The 24,554-nt window shown below is 38.6% G+C and overlaps 3 protein-coding genes across 5 annotated transcripts; 1 reads left to right on the forward strand and 2 right to left on the reverse strand.

The window, feature by feature from the left end:
• Positions 1-691: 691 nt before the first annotated feature.
• LOC131310896 (DEAD-box ATP-dependent RNA helicase 20) lies at positions 692-7,923 on the reverse strand. 3 transcript variants are annotated; one of them, XM_058338155.1, is made up of 11 exons: positions 7,676-7,923; positions 7,310-7,483; positions 6,380-6,924; positions 6,117-6,296; positions 5,859-6,020; positions 5,598-5,752; positions 3,135-3,227; positions 2,925-3,010; positions 2,612-2,838; positions 1,366-1,599; positions 692-1,055 (listed from the first exon to the last, which is right to left on the reverse strand). In XM_058338155.1, exons 1-11 carry the CDS (start codon positions 7,729-7,731, stop codon positions 1,003-1,005), a joined length of 1,965 nt encoding a protein of 654 aa, XP_058194138.1. In that variant the 5' UTR covers positions 7,732-7,923; the 3' UTR covers positions 692-1,002. The 3 variants fall into 3 exon arrangements, 2 of the variants coding, with proteins under 2 accessions (XP_058194138.1, XP_058194137.1); XM_058338154.1 differs by having other exon boundaries at positions 6,380-6,927; positions 7,676-7,872; XR_009195334.1 differs by lacking the exon at positions 692-1,055 and having other exon boundaries at positions 1,459-1,599; positions 1,755-2,838; positions 6,380-6,927; positions 7,676-7,874.
• A 4,532-nt stretch (positions 7,924-12,455) lies between these two features.
• LOC131311466 (protein PAL OF QUIRKY-like) lies at positions 12,456-13,530 on the forward strand. Its single transcript, XM_058338952.1, has 2 exons — positions 12,456-12,706; positions 12,818-13,530. Exons 1-2 carry the CDS (start codon positions 12,547-12,549, stop codon positions 13,279-13,281), a joined length of 624 nt encoding a protein of 207 aa, XP_058194935.1. The 5' UTR covers positions 12,456-12,546; the 3' UTR covers positions 13,282-13,530.
• A 2,655-nt stretch (positions 13,531-16,185) lies between these two features.
• On the reverse strand, positions 16,186-20,568 carry LOC131311682 (uncharacterized). Its single transcript, XM_058339224.1, has 3 exons — positions 20,434-20,568; positions 20,245-20,397; positions 16,186-16,547 (listed from the first exon to the last, which is right to left on the reverse strand). Exons 2-3 carry the CDS (start codon positions 20,386-20,388, stop codon positions 16,392-16,394), a joined length of 300 nt encoding a protein of 99 aa, XP_058195207.1. The 5' UTR covers positions 20,389-20,397; positions 20,434-20,568; the 3' UTR covers positions 16,186-16,391.
• Between the last annotated feature and the right edge of the window lie 3,986 nt (positions 20,569-24,554).

A 24,554-nucleotide genomic window follows, 5' to 3' on the forward strand; every position in this document is an offset into this window, starting at 1 on the left:
AAATTATTTATCTATTTCTAAGCAGACTTCAAACGATCTTCAATCGAGTCGAGCTTGAGTAATTTGTTTCCTATGAATACTCAAGAGCACATGGGCGTATCAAGCAACGTTTGAATCGACATGCAAATTGACAAATTTTGAATGTGTTTTTAAAGTCTAGATATGAAATGGAGTGCTGGAAAATACAACATATGACCTGGTTACAATAATTTTTGTCTTTTTAACTGCTTTGGACTCTTCTTCTTCTTCTTTTCTTTTTGTTTGGTTCAATGGTCAGAGCGTTCAGACTAATTTACATGCTCCTCAACTAATCCCTAACAGACAATTGTTGAATACACATTAGGCCGCCATATCATAATCAATACTCCACCTAAGAAGAAGTTAAACTTCACAGTCGTATTTGATTGGTTTTGATGGGTTAAAACGGCAGAATTGAGACTCATTTACAGCCAACACCATCAGTAGGTTAAGCATGTGATTGGGTTTGATGGGTTAAAACAGTATCAATGGGTCTCATTTCAAGCCACCACAGTCTGGGTTTGGAAAATCAAACTCTGCTACTGGGAAACAGTTCTTAACAAGAAAAATTATATGGTGGTCTTGGCGGTGCCCCAACACACCATTATCCACATCACATACACTAGCGGTAGACGGTTCACTATTCATCCTACAAAACTCAAAGGCAGAACCATTCAATAAGCCCCAAAAAATCACTTGGAAACTCGAAAATTCACATTCCATCTTCCTTTAGTCTGCAAATTAACACAAGTAGTGTATACAATTAATTCAGCCATGAAACTGTTCTAGATGCCCATTTCAAACCAGGTTCAAGATTTGAAGTTCCGACTGTCACAAAGCTGACATAATATCAATGAGCTACTCCTTATGAGCATGTTGCCTTCTTTCAAAACTTGAAAGATCTTCCAAAACCAATCCAAATCTGTTTTTGCCCAAACCAATGGTGCCGTAGCCATTGGTTTGGGACACTGTTTGATCCCTAAATCAAAAAGGCCTATTGCCATAGCCACCACGTCCTCTGGAACGGAAGTTGCCACCTGACAGAGCAGAGAACAAATTTTAGTATAGTACCTTAACATGAGACCCAAGATTCCCTCTGTCCCACTTTGTGCATTTTCACTACCCCAGATAGCTCAAAAAATCATACTAATATTTCCTCATTGATTCTTTCATATATCTGTTTGGAAAATGTCTACAATAATTACTTGATATCTTTTGACAGGTGAAATTTGAAAATTTTCAACGGAAATACATTATTTGTTCATCCGATTAGAGGGCAGAACTGCCAAGAATGGACAAGTTGGGACAGAGAAGGTGTTAAGAGATGATGAAACTTCAAACAATTACCTCCAAGATTTGAACCACCAGAGCGAGCCAATGGAGACAATGAAGGGGGGACAATTTGTCCCGCTTCTTGCAGAATCTTAATGAGTTCTCTCGCAAACTTTGCATTTGCAAGAGTGAAGAAGGTAAAAGCGGTTCCCTTAGCTCCTGCACGACCTGTTCGGCCAATCCGATGAACATAATCCTCCAGACTTGTTGGAAAATCATAATTGATAACACATTTTATGTCCTTCACATCTGTTATGAGCAAAAAGGGACAGGTCAGCTTTATAGAATTACTACTGATTTAGCGAAAATAAATGGAGGAAATGAAATGCAGCCTTATCCCTGGATCCCTAGGATCCTAGTGATCAACTATTAAGACAACACATTCAACATGTAAATGTGCCCACCTTAACCTTGAAGGGATAAGGAGCAGCAGCTCCACCACCACCTCCACAACTTCCAAATCCATTTTAATATGCCATCATCAATGTATAAGCTTGTATGAGTTAACCGGGCTGCCATGACAACTAACTGCATAACTGTGGATGGGTAGCGATGACTTCCAACGGTGCAAACTAGACCAATCAAAGGAACCATACCATCTTTTGCAATTTGGTGAAGGATATGATCCCATAAAAGCCAGGTCCGTATGTACAGACAAGAAAAATTGAAGGGAAAAATTACCCCATGTGTAGTGGCCCTCGTACTATAATGGTTATGTGTACACCCGAATCAAGAGATTAGCACTGGAAAATGTACAACAGTGCTCCTAGTGTCCGTCTTAACAAGAGGAATGCCAAGGTAGTAGCAAGCAGAGTGTCTTATGGGACAGTCTAACACGACGCAATAAACACTATCAGTTTTCAAAAATTCAATTCGTTTACCACTAAAAAACAATTCCAAACTATTTCTGAGTGTTTTTTCAACCACCACCAAAATTCTTGAAAACGCATTTCAAAAACATTCCGTTCAAAAAAAGAGTTTTCTCATTTGAATTTTTTTATTTCCAAGAATATAAAAATATTTTTGCACCTCAAAAGATGCTTCTAAAACTGACATGTAATCATATCATGAAGTAGGACCATGCTGAAAAAATGCACATGAGCGCCTCAAGACAAGATGGCATCGCAATTTGCACCCAAGCCACAAATCATATTCTCAGGACAGTGGACAGCAGCCGGCCGACTCGCCTATCTCCAGAATATATCAAAACCCTAAATCAACAGACTAAAAACTCCTATGTCCTAACGCACAGCAATCCTACCAAGACCACGTGCAGCAACATCTGTGGCAGTCATTATAGGACTCCTGCCACTTCTAAACTCAGCCAGGACACGATCTCTTTCAGACTGGTTTTTATCACCATGGATGGACAAAGCTGGCCATCCATCCATTCTCATCTGCCTAGTGACTTGGTCACATCCCTTTTTGGTCTGTGTGAAAATTAGTATCCGACTTCCATCCATCACTTCATTTAGCAGCCTGACCAGCCTGCATGGACAAAATACACTGACTCAAAAAGACCACAACAATGTCTGAACTTTAAATCAACAATGAACTACCAGTCATAAATTCACCTGTTGTACTTCTCCATCTCTGTTACAACTTCAACAACTTGGTTAATAGATTGATTTGCTTTGAGATGTGGAGAACCAATAATTACCTAACAAGATCACAATATTTTGAAGCCAATTAATAACACTCGAGGAATAAAGATCAGGGGTAGTAGATTCATGCCTATAAAAGCACAAATGGAAAACTCAATTAAGAAATGTGGAAAACGGAACCTTATATGGATTGCGCAAAAACTGCTTAGCTAGAGTTTCGACCTCCTTGGGCCATGTGGCACTCCAATACAATGTCTGTCTATCTGGTCGGATCTGTAACAGATAAAAACACCATTAAAATTATGCTATGAAGTTTCCATATTTAACAGGATGAAACAAGAAAAATTTATAATCATTCCAATGCCAGTATAGAAGTTATAACACCAACCAAAGAAAGAAGCTCCATCACACATTATTGTAGATGTTTAGTTTTAGTACCATAACACTGAGAAGAGAACTAAACTTCATTCCACATAAAAGACCTCAAACGATAAAGAGCATTCAACGGTACACCATAAGCTGTCCATCGGCAGTTGCAATGCCAAGAGCCTCAAGCTACCATTCAACTATTCTTAATCAATACTCCCTCCGTCCTAAAATGGATGACAATTTTTGAAATTTGTGTCATTTTTCATTGTCTATATCTTTCAATCTATAAAGTTTTTCATGAGTTTGAAAACTTTGTATAATAAAACTAATCGAGAACTATCAAACAAGATCCATATTGCATATTCTTTGAGATTCATATTGAAAGATATAAGAAATTGAAATTGACACAAATATCAAAAATTGTCATCCAATTTGGGACAGAGGGAGTATAACAGGAATAAGGATAGCCCTAAAAACTAAAAAAAACTCCTCTGAAAAACAACCCATCTCTGGTTCAACAATGGACAGTGTACGAAATATTTGGAGTTCCCAAATATTCTAAGTTTTGAAATTTTGAGTCCTCGTCCTAGAAGAGGTAGGACTAGGGAGAGTCCTTTGGCCTAAGAACATGCAGATAATCTATAAGAGTTAATTTAGAAAATCTTGAGATTTGAGTGTGAATTAGCCTTAACCTTTTGAGGGCGAAACACCTCTTTTCTTCACAAGTTCGTAGCGCAAAAGTTGTGATAATATTCCCAAGTTAGTGGTATACATTCACAAACATAAAACAGACTACTTATTCGCCTCTAAATCCCTCAAACCACGCCTACTCAATCCTAATCCCTTCTCCTAACTAGATGCCTTCAACCGTCAAAAAGTAAATTGTACTATCTAAACCCTTTAAAAAGCCTGTTTTTTTCCAAGCTACCACAAAGTCAATCCAAATTACATAGCTATTCATCACCACATCATAGAAAACTTCTTCCTCTTTTAACCTTCACCATGCAAACTTTCCATAGCCAAAAACCACCACAATTCCCATTGGTGTAAGCAATACCCCGAGTTATCTAAAGTTGCCCTAAATCACCAATATCTTTCACAATATTGTCATATTACATCAAAGAACCAGAGCAGAAGCACATATAGAAAGGAATCTGTTATAACTGTTGTATGTGGTCTTTGGTTTGGAATTGGAAGCTGCTACCAGAATCTAGCAATTCTTAGCACCCTGATATATGGGGTGGAGAAATTTAAGCGACAAAGACCTCATACAAACCATATAAATGGTGATAGGCAAGTTCAAGCACCACAACAAGCGTATACACAGGAGAAGTTGGAAGAGTCAACTTTTGAGAATATGCCAAGTTGCCAACAACTTCATCCAGGTTCAGAGCTCCATATACACATACTGGCATACATCTCTAAGTGTCTGAGTCACATCATCATTCTCCAAAGTTCTCTCTAGCCAGTACCCCTCAAAATGACCAACTAGCAAAAATCTACCCCCATTGATGCTGAATCCTCAACAAAATTCTTCATCCAAAATGTTTATGAGTTGCTATTGCTAAGGTTGCATTCCTGTACCGTACTTGTTGGTACCGCTCTGATCCTTTTCAAACAAAACAAAGGGTACACAGCACAATCAATTCCAATCAGTCAAGATAACGAACTATCTGGGATGCTCATCATTTTTGGAGGATTTTGGCCAATACTGTTCTCCAACAGATTCCATCCAGCGCGATAAGAATATAGTTTTCTTTGATTCGAACCAAACAAAAGAAGCACCTTCAACTCCAGTTGAACAAAACTTACTCATAACTAGGAAATTCAAAATCCTTAGACAAGTTTCACAGTGAGTTGAATCAAAACTAAATGAGATCAAGCTAACATTTTAGAAGCACCGTGAAGATTCTTCGGCTTTACTGTCCATTGGCATACACACAGATAGTGATCTTAGGTCCTAAGACTTGAACTATATTTATGGTTACAAGATTTGAGGTCCAAAGTAACTGGCTAAAAGAGGAGCTAGATAAAACCAAAAAAATCCATGGAAGCATACTGAGAGAGCTGAAAAAAGATCCAACAATTAAGAATTGAAAAAAAAAAGTGTAGAAAATATAAGAAATATCTTCTCAAACAAACCAAGATACTACCACAGCTCATCTGATAAAAATAGAAATAAAGGACTTGAGTAAAGGTTGAGGTTAACAATGCATAAAAAGGGCCTTAGTCTCTAACCTAGTTAGGACCAACCAGCCTGGGGAATAACCCTACCTGGGAAATAATTTTCCTGATCTGAGGCTCAAAACCCATGTCCAACATTCGATCAGCCTCATCCAATGCAATGTAAGTCACTCTTTTCAAGTTTGTGTGCTGAGCTTCTAACATGTCTATCAGTCGACCTGGTGTCGCAATTACAATTTCAACACCTGCCATGGCAAAGAATGAACTCATAAACTCTGTCAAGCAACCTATATGCGACCAGTTTGATAGCTAGGGAGTACTTCAAAGGAGCCACGAGGATTGAACAAGTACCTCTCTGAAGATCACGAATCTGCGGTCCTTTAGGGGTTCCACCATAAATGCAAGTACTTCTAATATTTGCACGTGATCCAAATTTCAAAGCTTCTTGCTGGATCTGAACAGCCAATTCCCTAGTAGGTGCTAATACCAGGACAATGGGGCCGTCACCTTGTGCTGAAATGTCATATCCCGTTTACAATACAATAAGCATGAATGAACAAATAATAAAAGGACAAAAATTCCATTTGAAGTCAGAAAGTATATACCGACCCAAACGAGGCTGTGCACTGACATGAACCAAAGCGGGTAGTAGGTATGCTAAGGTCTTTCCAGAACCTGTCTCAGCAATGCCAATTAAATCTCTGCCTTTTAAGGCCATCGGCCATCCTTGAGATTGAATTGGTGTCGGCTCAAGAAAACCCAATTTGGCAATAACCTCAAGGCAGTAATCTATCAAGAATATAAGATCAATCACTAGCTCAGCAATTCAAAATCAATGGCTAAATATCAAAACCATAAGGTCAAAGTAATACCAGGAAAATTTGCCTCCTGGAATACCCGAATTGGATTAGGGACGTCTTGACCTTCAACAGTAATTTCACGTCTACTACGGTAAAGCATTGTGTCTTGTTCAGACGTTGCTCTCACTGAAGGACTCTCAATGTAAAAGTTCTTCTCAAAAGGGACCAAGTTGCCAAAATCTTGCTTCGGAAGAGTAATATTGTCCAAGTCCCCTTTTGATACTCCACCATGTCTACCTCCACCTCTGCCGCCACCACGACCTCCGTCAAACCCCCTCCCACGACCACCCCCAAAGCTCCTACCACCTCGGCCACCATCAAAACTCCTATCACTAGTCCTGCCTCCATCAAAACCTCTCCCACTGCTTCCCCAACCACCACCAGATCTACCTCCCCGACCACCAGAATCAAATCCCCTCCCACCGTAACCACCATGACCACTTCCCCTTCCTCCATCTCTTCCGTCACCATATCCTCTTCCACCTCCTCCTCCTCCACCACCACCACCTATGCCTATGTCAAACCCTCTTCCAGCGTGAGGTTGAAAAGGCGGATACCTACTAGTGAAAAAGGTTAGTTAATGATTTAAAGCTTTTAATAGCTCATGTAGAAGAGTTCCAACGTTAAAATGCTGTCATCTCTAATATGCAGAGTGCATTGTATATGAGGACAGTTGTAAGCCAATCGAACACAGACAGTGTTTGGTTCATTGTAACAAATCCGGAATCTTATGAGCATTCCTCCTCCAAAATTTAGTTCACTAAAAAGTAACAGAGAGTTGAACACACTCCAATTTCGGTGAATGCCCATACGACCAATTCATTACTTCACAAAATCATTCCAGCGCACCAAACACTACCTCAACGAAGAGAACCAATTAACACCAATTCGTTATCTCTCGACAATATACTATATGCATTGGTTCGAGATAGTTTACATTACCCATTATAGCCACCAGCACCGTGTGCCGAATCAGCAACACCTCTAGCCCCTCTTCCACCAGCGGCATAGGGCACTTCGGAGGCCCCGTAAGGAGCAGGACTGCCACGGCCATACGCAGCAGGACCACCCCCCATCACCGGGGGCACCACCGGAGGCACCGGCCCCATTAGGTCACTGCAAATACAATAACACCCAAGGTAAAGCATTCAACTACCCTTGAAACACACAAAGGTTAACACGGCCAATCGCAAAATTGACACACGCGAGCATAAAGTACTAGAAATCTGTTACTGTATGCAGATACAAGTATATTATATATGCGTGTGTGAAAGGAAAAGATAGATCTGAAGCAGGGATCGAGCGTACCTTCGACGAGGGTGGTAGGAGAGAGGATCGGCGTAACGGTGGTCGTGAGGGTTCATTACTGGGAAAATCTCGCAGGGGACGGAAGCAGCTAGGGTTTGGAGAGAAAGGTGCGAATTTGTAGGAGATTGGAAACGAAAGTTTCTTTACTTTCTTCCTTTCCCTCTTTGATTCGGTCGATTTGTTTTGGAAAAAATTCGTTTTTGCTTCCTCAGCTTCACTTTCCAGCTACCGACTACCGTGGGAAAGCGGAAAATATCTCCTAAGTAAAGTTTTGTTTTTTTAATCAGACAGAAAATATCTCCAATGATGAAGAAATCATTTTTGTTTTTTATTTTCTCGGTGAATGCCCCGTTTAACCAATGTTCTTATTTTTTTTAAGTATTTATTTTTTTTTTTATGAGATAGATCATTCTCTAATAATACATCACATTCAATTCAAAAAATAAGTATTTATTTGAGAAATAAATAATTATTTCTCTTAGCGGAATAAGGCCTTAGTAAAATGGTTGGGAAGAGAAAGCCAGAGTCGTAATCTCTCTTAAGGAAACGAGGTTCTCAACCGTCATGGCATGTTCCGCTAGTAAGTTGATCAGTACCACTTTTTGAAGAAGCCAAGCTTACATGGGTGCCTCTGGGAGTAACCCCTGTCCATGGAAAGGTAGTTTGTCACCTTTCAAGGCACAAGTTAAACAGATGATGCTCACAATACACAGCATACGGTTCACAAGGACTACTACCCGTAAACATGACTCAAACTCGTGACCGTGTGTTGAGTGGAGTTTCGCCCTCACACCATTTGCCATCTTTGGGAACCACCTCCAGTGGTTGGAGAAATCAAATTGCAAGTGCAAATAGAACAAAATTTTTGAGTGTAGTTCAAAGGAAGTAAATTATAGCTATAAATCCCTCTGTACAATATAATCAGACATGCCTGAACTTGGAGAGAACGACGATGTCATCCATGATCCATCCAGTAGAGTGATCATATTTTTTTTGGAGAGTTTTGTTAAGCACGTAATAATCCTCGGATTCGATAATTAAATTGCATAATTAAGGACATAGTTGATTTAGATTAGATACCTAACTTTCAATCAACAATGAATTTAGGCCATGAATGGATTATTGGCTTACCGAGTTAACTCTTTAGGCACAATTTCCATTCTTCACCTCTGTCTTTTTTCTTGTTTTGACAATTTCGAATATAGAGTTCAGGATTCCGTTAGCGTGTGTTCTACGGAAACGCATTAAAATGCTAAAAATGATCACTTGTACGTTTCTCGTGAAAGTGCATGTTTTGGGGATGTGCATCTCATTTTGAACTACATATCTTAACCTCCACTCAAGGAATAAGCCATCGAACTTGCTAATGTTTACCAAATAAAATTTGAGTAAGATTTAAATGAAAAGTCAGGTCCTCTCTAAATGGGGTAGATACTAGCTAGCCGGAGGAAGGGCAACAGATTTTATGTATGCCGAGCAAAAAGTTTTGATATACACTGTTCATCTTGTAGAGTTTGGCGAAAAGATCAAATGATCAAAATCAAGTTTAGCGCACATTGATAACTCAACCGAGGACATCATTGTTCTCAAAAAATTGAACAGAAAATATGATTTTGGATTGCACGTTGATGATGTAGTTACCGATGTTTGATGAATTTGATTTTCAATTTTGTTAGATGGTTCATATCAAATTTTTTAAGTCTCAAATAAATCTTGTTACAGAGACACAACAGAACATGCTCCCAGGTCCCTACTATCGATGGCTAAAGTAGGGTTTCTTTCTTTACATCTAAAAGGGCTAAAAAATTTGGCGTGTCGTGTATTATTTTTCATGGGTGTCGGGTTCGGGAATGCTGCTGATCGAGAAACTTTTGCTGAGCGGGTGCAGAGCGACTGATCTGGTCATTCATCTCGGCAGGAACGACTCGAATCGAATCTGAGCGCATGCAAATTTGAACCACCCATTTACTCCGATTCCGTCAATTGCCGAGGTGAGTGGCCGCTCTGCAGGGGCTTGGCAACATCCCCATTCCGTTTTCTAGAGTTGTGAGTCTTGTGACCAGTGAATGAACCCTCTTGAATAATAAGTTGTCGCCGCATGGATTTCAAAGCATGCTCTGGCTTGACTTGAATGGGCTTGGTCAAGTCCCTCGAATAATCAAACTTTCCAAGGTTAGGGCGATTTGAAGTTCAAATTTTGAACTCGTTTGGCATTTACTCTTCTTGGGACCTACCTGAGGCCACTTATTAAGACTTCGAAATATCGTACTTCTCACTCAATCATGTATTCTCTCCTCCATGTGGCAATACAAGTTCTATCATATATACTACTTTTCGTTATGCAAACTCATTTGTTATTCGAATTATATATAATATGAGATTGGATCCTCGTATAATATGATTTCTTCATGGGATCACCACCACAGAAGGGAAATAGCACCCACCACAGTCAGTGTTTTGATTATTCGAGCTTTTGACGATTTCAATCAACAGAACATTGAGGGGAAAAAAAAGTTGATTAGACATTGATAGTTACCTAAATGAATCGTATTTGTCTCGAGAGAATCGGATGAATTTCTAAAGGTCCATTTTCAATTATGATCGTATGGTTATCTATGACAGACATGGTTCAACGAAACACTTTCTGATATCTGATTAACTTGGCTTTTTACATGGATAACTAACATGTTAAAACTTAAAGAGTAACCTGTTTAAATCACTGAACTCCAAAGCCCTAGTTTTTTTTCATAAGTAAACCAAAGCACAGTTTAGAGGCGCTTGTACCACTGAACTCCAATGTTCACTTGTTTGGATCATTAACTTGATTATGTAAAAGGTATATCAAACATACAACAATAACAGTACACTTGTATAAACATGGATATATCTACATTGAACAAATAATTTTGAACTTACTTTACATGTTTCTCTTTCAATGAATGATAGATATACAAACAAACTCGAAATGTAATCTAGTCGGTGAGCAAGACACGATACTTTATGAGCTGACACGACACGCGCACTTGAGTGATTGGATTAGACTATCACTTTGGAGCGTCGATACGGACACAATAAAATATGAGCACCACACGTGACGTGCACAATCACCACCCGAGCACAAAAATGTACCCTTTTCTTTATGTAGAAATGAAGTTGACCCATTTGATTCAATCGCGTAAAATTGAGATTTGCTCTTTCCATGATAAATTGGTTAACTTTGATAGTTTTGAAATATTGATTCTCTTAGTACTTCTTTTATTGTCACCAGTATACGACTCCGGCCAAATGTACAATTCAAGACTCGTTAATATATAGTTACAAAACCATCATAACATAGATAAGTAATGTCCATTTCATGTTGGCTCTTACAAATTGACAAATCTTTGTTTCAACACTTAAAAGTGTATGTCCGCACGTACAATTTTTAGCTCTTATTATATTATTTTTTTTAACCTTAAGAGACCCGACTAATCGGGGTCATAATACGACAGGGGCACATGATAGTCATGACATGACACGGATTGTAGCGCACCCTGCCCCAAGGCAAGTTGGGTCTAGAGTAATTTTGACATGGCATGACACAATAAAGTACGAAATTAAATAGGTCGACCGGCACTGAACTGTCCATTGGACACCTCCACACCATTCTACAAATCAACACGTCTGGGCTCCACGAACAAATAAAACCAAAAAAAGCCGGTTTTAGTTGGTTGCGAGAAGCGTCCGTTGGTTCCATACCAAACGCCAACACGGTTTCCACACCATGGTGGGCCCAATTCCGCCCCGTAAGGCTCCACCTCAACCCGCCACTAATCCCAACTTGACTGGCCCACTAGACCTTTTCCCCCTTTTCTAGATCATCAAGAAACGAACATTTCTCCCCGAAATCAAGTACCCCAGCCAAAAACGGATGCGAGGCGATCGATCAGATCATTCATTTCGGCAATCAGTGGTTCGGATTTCGACCGAGTAATGAATGATTTAAATATATATATGCTCTCAGATTCAATTCGAATTGTCCGTGCCGAGATGAATGACCACATGCCGCTTAGCACCAGTTTAGCAATGCCGCTTAGCACCAGTTTAGCAGCATCTCCCGATTTGTTTGGAAAATTTGCTCCTCATATAATTGATTAAGATTCGATTTTTCGAGTCAAGTTGCAAAATAAGCAATTTCACGTGGATTTCCTAGTCCGGACGTCTCAACGTGAATGATGTATCTTTAAGAATAACGAGGATAAATTAATCGACATATATATAAGTTGGCTCGAACAGCCCTACCATCAGGGGTGATAGCCTATGGCTAAGTTGGTCAAGGCTTACTCCCTTTGGGTTTGGGTGGGGATAAGAGGTACCAAGTTCGAGTTGTGCCGACGGCTCTCGAATTTGGTCATTCTCCTCTGTTCGGCTTTAGCCCGCTAATTTTTGGTGGCACGATAGTTGCTATGGCTTTTTAATCCCTTTCCAGATCCACTGCAGTCTGAAGCTTCTATTATGAAACCCAAGGGAAAATTATTATGCCCGATCGCCCATTCCTCTATCCTTTTAAGCTTAGCAATAAAAAAGCTGATCCGAACAGTCTTCACGTCGAAAAAAACGGAACGAATATCCGAACAGCCTTCAGGTCGAAAAAAACGGAACGAATATCCGAATCATCAACAAGTCTCCGTTCTTACCCCCTTTCCCATGTTCAACAAATTCCCCACGGGCCCCACCCCACCATTTACGCCCTTCCCCTTCTCTCTCGCTCCTACTCTACCCGTCTATATAAACCTATCGTATACGCATCGTTCTGGTTGAAGGTGCCTCAAGTCTACGAGCATCTTCTCTCTCTTAAACCTTCTCCCTCTCTCTCTCTCTCCTAAAAAGTCATGACTGAAGCGTTGATTTCAAACAGCAACTCCACCAAAACAGTCAAGTTCCTCTACAGCTACGGCGGAAAAATCCTCCCCCGTTCCACCGACGGCAAGCTCCGTTACGTCGGCGGCCTCACCAGAGTCCTCGCAGTCGACCGTTCTGTCTCTTTCAAAGGTCCGTTCGTCGTCTTCGCGTTTCGTTTTTCCTTTTAGTTCTCGATTCCGTTAGGGATTTGAAATGTTTTTTAGAAAGCGAAGTGAATTTTGGATTGATCTATAATTGCAGAGCTAATGGAGAAATTCGAAGAGCTCTGTGGACTCCCGATGCGTTTGAAGTGTAAATTGCCGAGCGAAGATCTGGACGTGTTGGTTTCGATCACCTGTGACGACGACCTCGCTAATGTCATGGACGAGTACGATCGGTTCTCGTCGTCCACGCACAAGGACGTGAAGATCACTACCGTGCTTTTTCCGATTAGATCTCTGAAAACGATCTCTCCTGTTTCGAGCGTCGATGACTTGTGCTCTACTGGTTCCAGCGGCGAGTTCTCGTCGTACTCGGTGGCCCGTGTCCGTTCGGCGCCGCCGCGTAGCAGGGATTCGTCGCCGAAGTTAGGTTTTCGTGGTGGTGAAGTTCGGTATCGGCCTTGTTGTGAACAAGGAAGGATGCCTAGGCAGGTTTACCGTTGCTGTGAACAAGGAAGGCCTAGACAGGGCTATGTTACTCCTCGCTTGAACCGTTGCCAGTAATCCAGAAGACGATGACGATAACTATACATACATATGAAAATAGGAAAGTACCAGTAGTATAAGATATGGACAAGGAAAAAAGAGTAGAATTAGGGATCAGAAAAAGAGCCGGAAAAAAACTCGAGTCATACAATTTGTGTGGTTAGGATCGTGGATTTTTTGATTTCTCGAGGACTGAATTTGATTTCGACGTTTTTTGTGGTGGTGATTGTCAATTCAGTTCAGTCCAAAATTGATTCATTTGTTGAACTTGCGGCTGTGCCTATCTTCTCCGCGTCATCGTTTGGGAAGGAGACAAATTGCACCGTTAGGGTTCCGTGAAACTGCCGTAATTTGTGGTCCCGGTCATTTTTGCCGCCTCTATCTTATTGGTTGGTCCTTGTGCGTGTGCCGTTGGGGTCATCCAAACGGGGTTTCCGTTCACACGTTATCACTCCCCCGTTAACTTTGTGCTTGTTTTTGGCACGCGTGTGAAGAGCACTGGGATTTCTTTATGTGTATTTGATTGATGATTTGTTGAGCAAATTAACTTTTGATTTGTTTGGTTGATTTGTTTTGCAGATGAGGAGAAGGTGGGAATCAATCAATGCCCGTCAAGTGGGGAAAGTTGCCAAAGGGAAAGCTTATTCGTGGAGGATTCCTTGGCTTTTTGACAATTGCCGAAATTTCGGCAGGATATTTTTTGGACTGTCCCGAATAACGTCTGAAAACAAATCTTGGAAATAGCCAAACAAAAATGCTACGGACATACTCCCTCCGTCCCAAATTTTTTTTATCCGATCCGTAAAATGGAGTGTTAAAAATAATATAATTTTTGCAAGAAAAAATCAAAAGTTTTTCAACAACTTACTAGATATCAATATCAATGAGTATTTTTAATTTGTGAAAAAAAATTGAATTTTTTTTTGAAAAAATTATATTATTTTTAACACTCCGTTTTGCGGACCGGAAAAAGAATTTGGGACGGAGGGAATACATAAAAGTATACGGATTTGGACGTAGATGTGTGTGGGATTCACAAATAAAATGATTCTGAACGCATCTGTGCCTGAATATGTTCACTTTTATACCCGTAGCATTGCTCATTACCAAAAACGCGGGGCCCTTAAAATATGCATTTGAGGTTTGAACGTTTGGGGTACAGTTGCGAGGTTAAGGTCACAAATTTGAGTATATTGCTATGCACAAATAGGGTATATATTTCGCCTGCGAATGGAAAAAATTTAAAGATCGACCCCTTCAACTTTTGTTTATGGCTGTAAGTCTCAGTGTCAAGCTCATTTTCTTCAAAGAAATCAGCGGACAAGTTGTATTTTCAAAAAAAATACAACTACTCAAAAACTACTCTGTTGAAAAGTCTACTTAGACCCTGTTGGCTAAAAAAAAAAATCCAGAAAAAGTCAATAAGTCGAATTAAATAAGTAAACTCATTCTTCGGATGTTTGTTCAATAGCCGACCTTAATCATATTGTGGTCTCTTTTAGAAATGATGGATCCATTAAAAAAGAAAAAATGCTAGGGACAAAGAAAATTTATTCCGAAAGTATCCCGAAAAGAGTAACTAGTGGTTGAGATTCACTATGATGTGTGTGACTCAATTATCAAAGTAACTCTCAATCATGTATTGCTTTTTTCGGGGTACTTTTGGAGTAAGTTTTTTTTTACCTAGCATTCGTCTTTAGAAAGAAGACTGGTACGGTCCATAAAAATGATAAAAAGTGTTCATGAAATTGTAAACATTGTGAATATGGACTATTGATTATAGTTTTATGGACACTTTCATTGATTTTTTCCATCATGTATCCCTAGCATTTTTTATTAAAAAAAGAACAGCAATTCATCAAATCAAATCGGTGGGGGACCCATCAGCAGACCCCAACCAACTATGTTGGATTCATCTGATCTGGTAAGAGTAGAGCTGAGCTTTTTTTTTTTTTTTTGCCACAGCGATACATATCAGCGGGGGTTAGTGGGAGTGTTAGAGTTAGCACAGGAAGACCAAAAGATTAATTAACAATAGGAACGTGGGAGAATTTGTCCAAGTCGGGGGTGAGGCTTTAACAAATTAAAGAAAGAAGCGGAAGGAAATTCTGATTCGTATTTTGGGTGAATTAATAATGCGTGGCACGTTATATTAATATGCTCTTTGAGGTTTGAACTGTGAACAACAATCTTTCCAAGATCGAGGATTAAAAAAAAAAGATATTCTTCCGGCTAAAGATCGGAATCTCAAAAAGAATTACGAGTGGGGTGCCATATGACAAGTGCCCGATAGGTTTAGGCCGCCATTCTTTCTAAAAAATTTACTAAAAGACAAAAAAAAATATTACTCCTTAAATAGCTGGTGATTTTGTTTTTTGGTGTTGCTTTATACTCCATATTCATTTTTTTAAACTTTGATTCACATTTTTTTACTTTTGTTATTCTTCTCGGTGGGACGAATGATTAATTCCAAAACATACAACGGAAACTAAACAAAAAATTGAGAAAAGTAGTAAAAAATACCGGAAAAAAAAAATACCGGACCAATCCTGCACTGCTCTATCTACATTTTGGTAAATTGTTTCATTTGTAGAACTAGTTAAAAACATCATTCATGTAAAACTAATCCTGCATTGCATCTAACTAATAAAAAAGCGGATCCATTTTTGAGATTTTAACCCAAGTCCTAGCGAGCCGCTGTTAACGCTGAAAATGTTCTTGACGGATATTAATTATCAAAATATGTCCTTACCCGTCATTTTCCCCTCTTGATTTTAAGAGAGAAGGATCTGTCCTGCGTGCGGTCAACCGGTATTTTCCAAGAGTTAAATTTACTTAGAGAACTTCTTGTCTAGAAAAATGAGTCAATTTCATGCAATAACAAGCAGAAAACTAAGCGAAAAAACAAGTTTACAGGGTCGATAGCAAACTGAAAAGCATACTCTATATGTAAGCAAACAAGAAGGTTTCACAGGGTCGATAGCAAACTGAAAAGCATACTCTATATGTTTATTAGGCATCGAATGATAAACAAAATCCCTCAATCTATGTAACCTGATTGTTTTGTACCAAGGAAACTAAAAAAAAAAAAAAAAAAACAAACAAACAAAAGCAGCGGCACGAAACAATTAACCTGTTTCCTGCTCAAAATCATCCCCTTCCGACTCATCTGCATTGTCGGCTTCTTCATCATCTGCGTCATTGTCATAATCTTCTTTATCATTCTCGACGGATGTTTTCCCAATCACTATTAAGTTGCTATTCGTCTTTCTGATTTCATTCAACTGAAGCAATATTTACACCGATGTCAGTAACCCACCATTCTCAGAGAACGAAATACAAGTAGAAACAGTGTCTGTGTATCAGGATCATGTATCATATCATAATATCCATAAGAATTTTAAATAGGATAAAATACTATAAATGCTTCTGATAACTATATGAGCAATTAGGATACAAGTGATTCATCCCATATCTGACCAAATCACAAGCTAGACTTCCCTTACTGCTACCAATACCTGTATGTCAAATATAGCACTGGATACACAACTTAGAGCGACATTGCAGACACAAACATGGGAAATTTTGAACGCAGATTGAACGGCACAAAATCCATCTCTATCAATCTACACCAATTGATTAGATGTATAAAGAGGAAGATAAGGAGTGCAGATTTTTGTTGGGTGAACCCAATTAAGGCCCACATAAGAGCATCTCCAACCCAACTCTTCAAATTGAAGGGTCAAAATAGCGGTTTTTCACTCAAATAGTGAGAATGAATAACGCAACCATTCACATCAACACCAACCCAATTAAACATTTCAATCTCTGCTTTTCTAAAACATTCATCTCTCCAAAACTCAAAATAAAAAATAAAAAAATCTCCAAAATTTAGATTTTCGCTTGTTTAAATATTACCTAAATATATTAAAAATTGGTCTCATCTAACAGGTATTGTGAATTCATTTCTAATGGTACTAATTTTATAAAGTTCAATTACAACATCACAAATTATATGCATTTTGACGTGCAAATTTAATTTGGAGAGTGTTCATTTCTCCATGTATATATAGAGGATCAAACTTGATTTTTCATTTTGAAGAATGGAAATGAAGCATGGTTGGAGAGCTTGCATTCCTGATTTTGAAGATTTGAGGACTGATTTTGAAGAAATGAAGGTATGGTTGGAGATGCACATCAGTGACCCGAACACAATTAAGTCAGGGTGGATAACCAAATTGATACTTGTGCAATTATTAATCAATAGATTGCTTGCAACCAAGAATTCCCCAACATGATTAGTACGGCAAGAAAACCACCACCAGAAAGTATACATTCTCAACACCGTGCAGACTAGGTTTCTAAGAGGAACACCAAGGAAAATATGTTGAAAATGCTAGATCATAGCAATCCAGGAAAGTTTAACATCACCATCACCCAAATTCAAGCACATTTCAATCCCTTGTCACCTCCAAGTCTCCTGGTAAATGTCAATGAAGGATGCATACATGAAGTGATGAAGCATTTGTTTCTTTTCATACAAAAAGTAAGCTCCATCCATGATCGGGTTGCTAAAATGTCACTCCACTATAATCCAAATCAACTGCAAACTTTGTGCTTTTCTAGGTCAAAATGACTACGAATTGGTATAACCACATCCCTTACCTTGGTTGAAATAAACTCATCTTGAAGTGCATATTATCTTCTCAATTAAATAAGATAGGAACAAAGTTTAGAGAAGTATAGTGCAACTACAATGATTGGAATTTGAATTTGAAACATGTAAAACCAACGCAATGCAACAGCACATTTTATTTGTGGTTAGACAGTGATGGTTAGCTTCAATCACAACATAACATGTGTTGCAATACGAGGGTGGAGTAAATGGCCTATCCTTTTTGCTACATGAAGTAAAAAGTATAGCTATAGATCTTTTAGGGTAAAGACACACATAGGTATCTATCAACTCAAAACACTAAGCAGATTCATGCTACGGCCCATGAGTTTTGTTAGGTTCTTCTTTCAAAAATAATGGAAGAAAATAATGTAAATACCCATAATATGTAGGTTACGCACACCCTAGTTATACATGAACACAGCTTCTGGCGTTATATACACAGAGCTCCGTATATGCAACAATATGGTATAAATGTATAAGATTATGCAAGTATAAACACTGATTGTTAACAGTTGACACTAGAATTAAATATATACAAACAGCATAATTTAACAGTTGCAGGTTATATAAGCTTGAATCACTAGCACTATACAATAGAAAAAGCCCAGCAGTGTGGGAACCAACTAGAAGAAAGCACCCAGTAAGGACAACAGTATGAATCACGTCACCACCTAAAGCCATAGTCAACCATCAATGCACCTTCTGCTCTTCCCGTAATCATAATGAAGATAAGACGACAGTAAGCTAGTTCTTTTGTGTGCGGACAAGATTCTAGCACATCCATACTCACAAGCAAGCATTCAGGGTAAGAGAGCCAACGGAAAACGACCAAACCACAACTAGGATTCCCTTTTTCCTAAACCCAAGCGGGATAAATCTAGTGCACGTTCATTCATATAAAAATATGATCATATTGATCACCGACACCCTGCATTGAAGGGACCAACTCAGGGAATAGGAATAGGATCACCAACACAACAACCACATGCCCCAATGGTGCAGATCCTTCACTGCCTGGAAGAATTATATGGGCTCTGAAGTGTCCCTGGTCCTTTCTCCAAACTCAAGAGCTGGGTTTCCATTCATCATTTTGACAGATCCAATGAATCACAAAACAAATCATGTTTGGCGAGACTTATCAAAAAAAAAAAAATCATGTTCGGCGAGTCAAACCCACATGTGACTAAATGGCTGGTGACAATCCCCTCTCACACTAGTCCTCATTACTCTCAAGTCAACTAATTGATCATGGAGACAATTATTTGGGTTCTGCGGTATATGAATACCAATTTTAGTATCACGGTCATAATGCTCATTCACCGCTAGGCAGTTTAGACCACACAACCATGCAAATCTCCAAATCTAAAACTTCTTGCCAGATTAAAACCACAACCCTCACAACACGCATCCTGAATGTTAAAACTCCTTGAAATTAAACATTAATACGATGTTGTATTGGTTTAAACTATTTGGAATTTTGGACCTCCCTCTGTAGAATCACCACAGTAACCCTAACTAGACCAAACAACCAAGCCAAATTAGCGGTTCTAAAACTCCTTGTTTGATCAAAAACATATCCTTCACGTCATGAAAACAGCTAAACATCACTATCACAACTTATCCTCTTCTGCCAACAAAACAGAATACTGGCATGCATAGTTATCTTTCACCAAAACACAACAAAATAAAGAAACTACAGCATCAAGTCCACATCCAAACCCAACTCAAAATACCAACAAAAAAAAAAACTCAGGACTGGCACAATCTCAAATTGAACAGAATTTTGCTAGACTTGTGAGGTATAACATAGCTAGGGCTATAAACGAACCGAGCCGAGCTTGGGCTCGAGTTTTAGGCTCATTTACTAAAAGAGCAAGCTTAACACTCAAAACTCAGCTCGTGTGTATAGGCCCGGCTCGTTTAAAAAGAGGCTCGTTAAGTAAATTAGCCAAGCTCAGCTCGTTAAGAGCTCGGCTCGAGTTTTAGGCTCATTTAGTAAACGAGCCCAGCTCGAACACGACTCAGCTTGTTAAGTAAATTAGCTTAACGGCTCGGCTCAAGTTTTAGGCTCATTTAGTAAACGAGCCCAGCTCGAACACGACTCGGCTCGTTTGCACCCCTAAATTTATTCTGTCACATAACCTAATTAATTGGTTCCCATTTTGATTAAAGGATGTGAAGCGATAAAGGAACAATCTAATTAGAGAATTTACACACCATCAACAGTTAGGCAATGTAACGGCGCGTAATTGAAGAATTAAGTGATCGCATAGAGAGTTTGAATTAGGCTTATCGTATATGACCTTGTCTTCAAAATCGGACTCTTCCATGGCGAGGAGGAGCTCGTCGCTTGGGGGCTGAGGCCACTGAGCGGGGAGCAGAAACGACGTCGGAATCATCCTCGTCGACCATGGGTACTGTGTCATGAACGCCGGATACTGCAACATCTCTCTCTCTCTCTCTCTCTCTCTCTCTCTCTCTCTCTCTCTCCTTCCTCTTCGAACGAAGATTTGGGCGTGTTTGAATTTCTGGACGTGGAAGGGAAAATGTCTCAAGGTCTGTTTGGATTACGGGCTCGCTTTGGACTCAATTTTGATGTTTTCCTTTCTTTTGAACCGATTCCGGGCTTATTCTAGAGGCCCACTTCAAATGTCGAAGACTCGACCAAAGTCGTTGATTTTGTAGAGCTCGTCGAGATACTCGTGCTGGAAATCTTACATTTATACTCTTTTTGCCCCAAATTTTTGGTCTCTACGATTTTACATCCAATTTTTAATAAAATATTATTTTATAGAAATAATGAAAACCTATTAAAACAAGATCTATGTTACTTTAGAGAGAAGCTTTCCCTGATGCTCTTTCCTGGCCCGGTCAATGTGGGTGGACTACAGACTCAGCAAGTCCCAGTGCACAAATTACCCAAAGAAGAGAGAATTCTGGGCCGGTCCTATTTTCTTAGTTCATGGCTTGGGAGATCCGTCCTCTGTATGTGAAAGGCTGTATAGGTCCTTTGACGTGCATTTTTACAATATTATCGCGATTCGCACATGCACGGAACACTCTTTCCGCTGTCAATTTCTCTCTTTTGTCCGTCTCTCCCGGTCACTAGATAGTACTCCCTCCATCCCATAATATTTGTCCGGTCCCAAAACGGAGACGTAAAAATAATCCTATTTTTGTAAGAAAAGTTGAAAAAAAATTTAACAATTTACTAGATCTCGACGAGTTCTTTTAACTTATGAAAAAAATTTAAATTTTTTCTCGAAAGAAATGCATTATTTTATAGTCCTCGTTTTACGGACCGGACAAATATTATGGAATGGAAGGAGTAGATACATACAAAGCGCATCTATGGAACAACGGCGGTAGAAGAGGCCAAGGCCAAAAAGGGACGTCAAGGTGCTACTTCCCCGTCTCTCCCTCTCTGCGTGGTCCGTAGCCCTTAGAAGAAAGTACATAGCTGATAAGGTCCTGTCCATATATTTGCCTATTAAAAAAACAAAAAGGTCCTATCCATATAGTTATCTCAAGAATACCCCTTGAAATGTGCCCTCGCGCGCATTAATGTTCTTTGTTCCATATGTCGGCCCACTCATGTCACATTTCTCGTGAATTAGAATTAATTGCTTTTCTTTTCTCTTTCATTTATTACTAACCTCATGTAATTTTAGCATCTCTCCCTCTCTCTTTCTGCGTCAGTGTCCCTCTCTCCCCCTCTCTCTCTCTTCGTTCTTCTCTCTCTTCGCTCTTCCCCTGAACAAACAGATTTGGGATCCGCTAGGAATTATCCCTCAACTAATCTCCTCAGCGGTTCTGTCAAATGCAGATCATCCACGCCGGAAACAAAAAATTCATAAAAAATTATTTTTTTTACAGTCTAACTCTAAGAACCGAGCTTTAATTAATTGTGTGGAGTAGATATCCACCAACTAACCGAACTAGCTCTTTGCCGAAAAACGTTGGCCAATTGTTTGTTCAAAAAACTAGTCCAACTGCGGCTTTTCTTCCAAGGGGAAAATTCGTTGGAATTGATTATTTTCGGCCTACTTTGTGCCATTTATCATTTCAACGCCTTCTAGAGGGCAAGTTTATAAAGTCAACAGTCTATCAAGGGGCAGATCAATTTTCGAACATTTTCCTGTTAATAACAATCTTTCATAAAGATCATTAAAATTTCGCTGTCGAGAAAGTTCAGGAACACAACACTCTGACTAGTATTTTGTACAACATGTTAATGCGGTGGTGTCTCGTCAGTTAGACCTTGTTCGTTTTGGGTATTTTGGATTTATCGGTTATGAGTGTAGAGAAAAGTAGAGTAATGATTAGAGAGAGATAGAGAGAAAAATGAAAATAATGATTGGAGATATGGGTAATTAGTGGAGAGAAAAATAGGGTAATAATTACAAATCAAAAACTAAAATACCCAACCAATCGGGCTCTAATACTCTCTCAATGCCAAATCATTTGCTTCGATCACAAAACGAGATCTCAAAAAAATAAAAAAAAAATCCCATTGAAATTCCAAAAAAGAGAGAGGTATCATGAGTTCCTTTGATTTATGTAATTTTCCCCAAATTTTGGTTTAAAAAATGTATTATTTTTTAACTTCTCATTTTGTAGATTGCGTGAACAATTTGGAATGGAGGGAGTAATAGGGAAAACAAACGTAAGCAAAAATCTATAGATTTATCTTTATAATTCATAAAAATTTCTTTGCCGTTTTAAAAAAACAATTAATAAATTATGCTGGATTTAGCCAACTTGAATCCAAATATTTTTATTTAATTTAATTTTTTTTTGGGGGAGAGAGTAAGAAGCTCTCTTCTTCTTTTTTCAATTGATAGAAGAGTGATTTTTTTACATCAAATATGAAGTACAAAGCACAAACTCGAGACACTACATCAACTGTGAGAGTCCACGAGACAACCAAACTCAACAAACAACTCAACCAATACAAGAAATAAATACTCAAGAAAATTACAATCCATCGTGTGTATCTACTACAATTGAAAAAAGACAAATTGCACACATGAAGACAAAAAATGCAACCAAATCAAATGAATGATATATACAACGATAAATTGATCCGGTGGTCATATGTCACAGAATCACACGTAAGATGTCGATGAGCAATTATCACGGTAGTTTTCACAATTGACGAGACTCATTATAGAAAACTGACCGATACAAACCAAAAGTAACTCCAGCACTCCAAGAAGAGAGTAGTGCGTGCACAGTTAAACATCATACATCATGCAACTTGAATCCTACGAATCACTATAAGCTGATTTTTTTTGTTTTAGATAGACGAAAGTTTCAGCATCTAAAGTGGGACCAATGTATATCTAAATGGAGTGAAAATATTTTATGGACTGAAATGCGGCCATCTCAATTTTCCAAATAATCCAAACATTAGTTTGTCACTTGCCCAACTTTGTAGCGTGCAACTTGTTCATTTGTCACTTGCTTTGAGGGTCTTCCCTATTGGAAGTTCAATTGACTTTCATTGAGGAAAAAATTAGTACTAAGAAAAACATAAAACTTCAAGAGTGTTCTATCGACCTTAGGTCCACCACCACTAATTGTAGGCTTCACCGTACGTATATATTGTACTTCTTCCGTTTCTAAATAAGTGTCCGGCGCGCAAAATTAGGCTTTACAAAACATGCATATTTTTTATGAAAAAATTAAATCTCTTTTCACAATCTACTAGAACTCATTGCTATCTATTGATTTTGTGAAAAAAAATTAATTTTTTTTAACGAAACAAATGCATCTTTTTGAAGGTTTAATTTTGCGCGTCGGACACTTATTTAGGGACGGAGGGAGTAGTAATCTGAACCGTTAATCTTATAGGTCTCGCGGGGTAGTAGTGTATCTTCACAAAAAGATTTGCTTTATCGAATATAGATAGGTATTGTATATAAAGAATTTAAGTTTGGTTTAAAAAATCGACGGTAGATAAGTTTAAAGTTAAACTATTCACAGCCGTCAATTTTATAAACTAAAATTTAATTTTTGGTATACCTATCAATATCCGATAAACATGATTTTTTGTATGAATGTATTACTGTGCGGGTCCTACAAGACGGACGGTTCAAATTACTGAAAAAATACACAATGGGGGCCCGCAATGCATGGTGAAAGCCCTATGATTTCCATTCTAAGGTGGAAAGAACTTTAACTCAAAACTTCATAAGGAGTACTACTACACTTTCAATACACTTTTTCGACCTTAATAAAACTCCACTGAAATTAATGAACTCAATCACATTGGATCAAAATTAGTTTTTATTTGATTTCTCAAAAAGAATTTGTTAGGAGTATATGTCGGTCGATATTCGAACATCAGGGTTTTTTAACACGATTGATGTTTTTGGCAAGCATTTTAAGACGATTGATATTTTTGACAAGCTTTTCAAAGTGACAGACCAAATCATCAAAGCAGATTCAACATTAGCAATCAAATTGGCGTGCTGCATGATAGTACAATTGTAAGGCCTCCTTTTTGACCTAACTTTTGGCTATGTCTTTTTAGTTTTCTACAGTATTTTCTTTTAATTTCTATAAAGTTTGGGTTAAATTTTTAAACATATTGTTTTTTTTTTTTTTG

Source organism: Rhododendron vialii, chromosome 12a, assembly GCF_030253575.1.
Source record: "Rhododendron vialii isolate Sample 1 chromosome 12a, ASM3025357v1".
In the NCBI taxonomy this organism is placed as follows: Eukaryota; Viridiplantae; Streptophyta; class Magnoliopsida; order Ericales; family Ericaceae; genus Rhododendron; species Rhododendron vialii.